At 45.3% G+C, this 4,765-nt stretch overlaps 1 protein-coding gene across 1 annotated transcript in view; it reads right to left on the reverse strand.

Annotated features, from left to right (window-relative positions):
* Positions 1-460: 460 nt before the first annotated feature.
* Positions 461-4,765, reverse strand: part of MBD4 (methyl-CpG binding domain 4, DNA glycosylase) — a 6,210-nt gene continuing 1,905 nt past the window's right edge. The window contains exons 2-7 of the mRNA XM_009283998.1: positions 3,786-4,540; positions 3,075-3,149; positions 2,532-2,666; positions 2,133-2,282; positions 1,370-1,473; positions 461-702 (exon numbers count right to left, since the gene is read on the reverse strand). Of these exons, the coding sequence (XP_009282273.1) occupies positions 625-702; positions 1,370-1,473; positions 2,133-2,282; positions 2,532-2,666; positions 3,075-3,149; positions 3,786-4,540 (1,297 nt within the window). The 3' untranslated portion in view covers positions 461-624. The remainder of the gene's footprint in view (positions 703-1,369; positions 1,474-2,132; positions 2,283-2,531; positions 2,667-3,074; positions 3,150-3,785; positions 4,541-4,765) is intronic.

The raw sequence follows: 4,765 nt of genomic DNA on the forward strand, positions 1-4,765 counted from the left end.
TGCATCAGAGGCGATTTCTGGAGACCTGAGGCTGTCTCCTCCCTCCGGGGGCAGCTCCAAGGCAGGCGGGTGGCAGAGTCTGTGGCCCAGGTCAGCTGGGAAAAGGGAGCAGCTGCTTTTGCCATAGGTGGAACAAAAATAATATGCCGCTTGGATTTGGGCAGGCAAAGCCTGCTTGCTTTCAACTGAGAGCAGGGATTTGGGTATCTATGTTTTGCATGATGTGGTTTGAAGCAAAGCTCCAAGGCCACCTCCAGCTTGACATTGGTCAAACCCCGGCCGGTCACGCAGGGGCTGTGGATGACAACAGACGCACTCATTACAGCCGCTGGCCCAGACTCAGCCAGACAGCGACAGTGCCGAGACCCCGGCCCCCGCGGAAGGTGAGCTGGTTTACCCCCAGCCACCACCGAGGAGCTCTGGGGCTGGCCTGCGCAGCCTTGAAGGAACAGACGCTACAAAAACTGGGATACATTTATTAAAAGAATACAGAGATTTTAAACATTCCATTACAATGATGACCTGAGCTGGCTATATCACACAAATATTTAAATTAAGAATACATCCACTGCACAGAGAGCAAGTCGGGGAGGACCAAGAGACGAGGTGTATTCACGGCTCTTTTCAGTCTATGCTCAGTCTCTCCCGGTTCTCCCAGAGCCACGCATGGTATACGTTTAACTTGTGGTCCTGTGGCTGTACCTAAAACATAGCGAAAGCGTTTAACATCTACTAAAAAACCCTCTCTTACAACACCTCACTGCTCTGATGTTATTTCCCCTCCCAGCTCAGGACCTCTTCGTACCTCACAGGGAGCAGTGAAACACCATGCCGCGGCAGGCCGGCCTCCGCCTACGTAAACCAAGGAATACAGTGCTTGGTCAGCCCTGAAACCACCCACCCCCTCGTGAATCGGGAGGGGGGTCCCACACCAGAGAGCAAAATGGCCCCTCGACTGCCCCTCACAGCCATCCGCCACAAGAGGACCCCAGCGTGGCAAAGGCCCCACCAACACCTATCTCGGAGGGATGCCAGGATCTGGCTGGCAGGAAACACAGGAAACCCGGTTCTTAACGAGAGCAGGGAAGAGACTCTCACCCCCACATCAAAGAAATAAGAAAAAGGACACAGTGAAAGTGGAAAATTACAAAAAAAAAAAATCAAGGTGACACAAGTCTTCGTTTACAGATTCAGACTTGTAAAAGGTACATTCTGGGAATTCAACCTACTGAAGATACAAAAATCGCTATCTTTTATTTTTTAATCCAAGGGAGTCCATGGGTACGAGCCCAGCGATGCCAAAGGACAGAGCCCCGCTGCCGGCAGCGCGCTGCAGAGCAAGCCCTGGCAGCACGGCCGCACCACCCACCTCCTTCCATTCGTTGACGCAGAAGATTCTGTAGGAGTCGTTCCCGTACTTCCCGATCCCGTGCAGCTCGATGGGGTACTTCCACCGCTTGCTCAGGTACTCATCTGCAACGTACGGTCACAGACTTCACTGCCTGCAGGCATGCAGGTCGCAGAAAGCAACTCTGGACAAAATGCTGATTCTCTGCTGTTGTAACACATCTCCACTTTGGAACATTTTAAACGAAAAACACAAGTTTTAGCTATTTCCTGGTGAAAGCAGGTGATGAATCCCTACGGGGTGTATCTTAAACGCCTTTTAAACAAATCACTGAGGGCGAGTTTTAATTAAATTTCTCTCCTCATAACCCACAGAGGAATGCTTTTATTCTAAGTATAGAAAATATCAGAATCATATAAAAATTCTGGCTGGAAGGGCCTTCTGGAGGTCACTTGATGCAAAACAGAGCAGAGCCACCTTATCATAGTGCTGCAAAACACTAAATCAGTCTTGCAGGTGTTCGCATCCCTTTCCATTCAAAGAAGTCTCCCGGACAAAGGTCTCTTGCAGAACTCATTACGTATGTTATTTCATTCTCAGTTAAGACAACAGGATCAGCAGCTTTGCACATGTAAGACCAACATATCCCAAAGTTGCATAAAATAAACCACCACCAATATTTGCCAAAAAGAAGGAAAAGTCACAGAGCAGCGTTTGAAAATAATGCTGTTTGCCTTGCTAGTATAATTTAGACCATTCCACAGACTTATTCAGGAAAACCTACCGGAGAACTTGATGATAGTTTTCGCTCTGAGCTCGTAGAGTCCGAGAGGTTTGAGCAGCTCTGACATTTCTTTCCAGTCTGCAGTCCTGGTTATTTCAGGAGAAGGATACTTCTTCAGGAACTCCCAGAGCACAGGAATTGCCATTTTACCTAGTGAAAAATCATCTTGAACAGAAGACCACGCAGGTAATTCTCTTTTTTCATTATCTATGCATGCTTTTTGAAGTGAGCTTTTTCTGAGGCAAGAGTTACAAATTAAAAGATTTTTTTTTTTTTTACACTGACACAAGTTAATATACATTTATTCTTTCATTAATGCCATTAAAAAATGGCAGCTGTTCTGACCCTACACCACCACCTCAACATTTATACAACATGAAATTGTATTACTCTATTTACCTGAAGTTTTATTGAGAAATATGGTTGCAATGAGAAGTTTCCATGGATCATGGAAAAGTGTTTCTTGGACCAAATTAAAAGGAGAACGTGGAGGAGTCCATTTTCTGAAGGCCTTCCTTCTAGGTGGGCTGGGAGCTGTACACAGAGGCAATACAGGAAAATTTATTGGGCAGTAAAGGATAGATTTACCTAATTAAATGAAAATAATTTAAAAAACAAAGACCTTTTGAAGCAGATGCATCTTTGTGGGGGCACTGCAAGTGGATGGAGCAATGGCAATTCACACAGAAATTTTACAGAACTGCAAGGGACTATGCATCCCCTGGCACAGACTGCGGTAAGAGTCAAGGCTGCCTGCGAGTGCCCCCATGTTCCATTTACTTTCTGAGAGGCCCTCCCCAGCTACTGCTAAACTACTTTCTGAGAGGCCCTCCCGCTACCCAGCCTACAACTGGAAGAAATTTTCCGTAGCATCACTTGATCTTGAGCCATCCTACTCCTCCCCCCATAAAAAAGGATTTATTTCCCTAAAGAATATTATACCTTCTTTACTGTATTTACTTGAAAAATATGGACTCGTTTTCCTCCTATCCATTTGTGTTCGTGGGATAGACTCTTCTGTAAAGAAATAATACTCTAGCATTAAAAAGAAAAAAATACAAGTATTTTGCTGTCACGTTTCATACACCATTTCCACTTTATGTTGTGAGGGAAATATAAGGATTTCTTGTAGGTGTACAGAACATAAATGTGCTTTAGATTTGCTCCAGAACTCCTCTGTATTTCAACTCTATGAAAAATCTTCAGAAGATAGACCACAGTTACTTTGCCACAGTCTGAGGAAACAGATTCTAGCACATGAAACAAGCTAAAACTAGCCTTTTTTATGAATCAAACTGACCAACTGTGCAACAACATTAAGGGAGTTAGTGCAGCGAAGGTAACGAACGTTATTGTATTATACTATACAGCTAAAGAGCTCAGCAGAGTAAGTTCCAGTTGTGAATAAATCTGCATTACGTTAAATGCTGTTGGATAAAGAAATGAGACGGATTCAGATGTCAAAGCAGCTTGACCTGAAACAGAATACTTTGCTCATATAGTTAGGAGAAGCCCCGGCAGAATGTCAGGATAATATTCTGCTCAAAAACACACAAATACCTGGCGGCATTTTAACTGCTGCGAAGCTTTTCTTGTCACATGGCTAGAAGAGGTTAGCATCTGTTTCAGTGTCAGATTTAAAATCCTGCTTACCTGGATTCCCTCGATCTGTCTCTTTCCCTATTTTCAATCCATTGGTTTTCTCCTCAGATTTTGCAGAAGATGCGTCACTAGAACCCGTCTCCACACATTCCTCCTCTGCTAGGCTCCCCAACTCCCTTTGCGAGCGAGCCGTCACTGACCTTAGCCGTGTGTCTGACCGTGACCTGGAAATTCTTAACAGAGTTTTTCCTGCATCCACAGGGTCTGCGTTCTGATCATCTACGCCCTGGCTGTCAGCGACACCCGGGTCTGTCTGTCTACAGAATTTCTTGTTTCGAACGCACTCAGTTTCCTGTTTGTTACGTACTCTTCTCTGTCTTTTGTTTTGGGTATTATCTCGGTTCCTCTTTTCTGAGCTCTTTCCAGTTTTCTTATTCTGAGCACTTTTTCCACCTGCCCCCTTTTTTTTGGTTTTCAAACAGTCCTCTGGGTTTATGCCTTTCACAACCAAATCTTTGCTTTCCAGAGTGGATGTAACGCCTTCCGGGCGTTCGTTTCCCGTCTGAATGTTTCGAATTCTATCCTCTTCACCGTTTTGTATACTGAGGCCTTGCACTTGACTGTGACAACCCTCGTTCTCTAGAACGGTTCCCACAGCTTTTGTGCCGTATCTTTTCACCCTCGAACGGGTAATCCTCTGATAAGGAGCTGTAAAACCAAAATCTTCTGCTTTTAGCGTCGTCTCCCCAGTTTTCCGAAAATACTCCGCAAGTGCACTTTTCGATCTCGTCTTGTTTCCTTCAGGACTGCGGTATGAAAGAAAAGTAAATTAGCGATGACTTCTTCATTCTCGCGCTCTTCACTTAAAAAACTGTTCTAGCGTTTTAAAAAAACCCAAATGACAAGAACAGTTGACAGGGCCGCGTCCAGACGGGTTTCTGTGACCCGACCTTACACGAAGAGTTTACAGATAACCCTACACACACGACGCGCTCCACCTCACGGGCTCCGTGTGCGGCGTGCACACCCGC

Source organism: Aptenodytes forsteri, unplaced genomic scaffold (assembly GCF_000699145.1).
Source record: "Aptenodytes forsteri isolate BGI_AS27 unplaced genomic scaffold, ASM69914v1 Scaffold267, whole genome shotgun sequence".
In the NCBI taxonomy this organism is placed as follows: Eukaryota; Metazoa; Chordata; class Aves; order Sphenisciformes; family Spheniscidae; genus Aptenodytes; species Aptenodytes forsteri.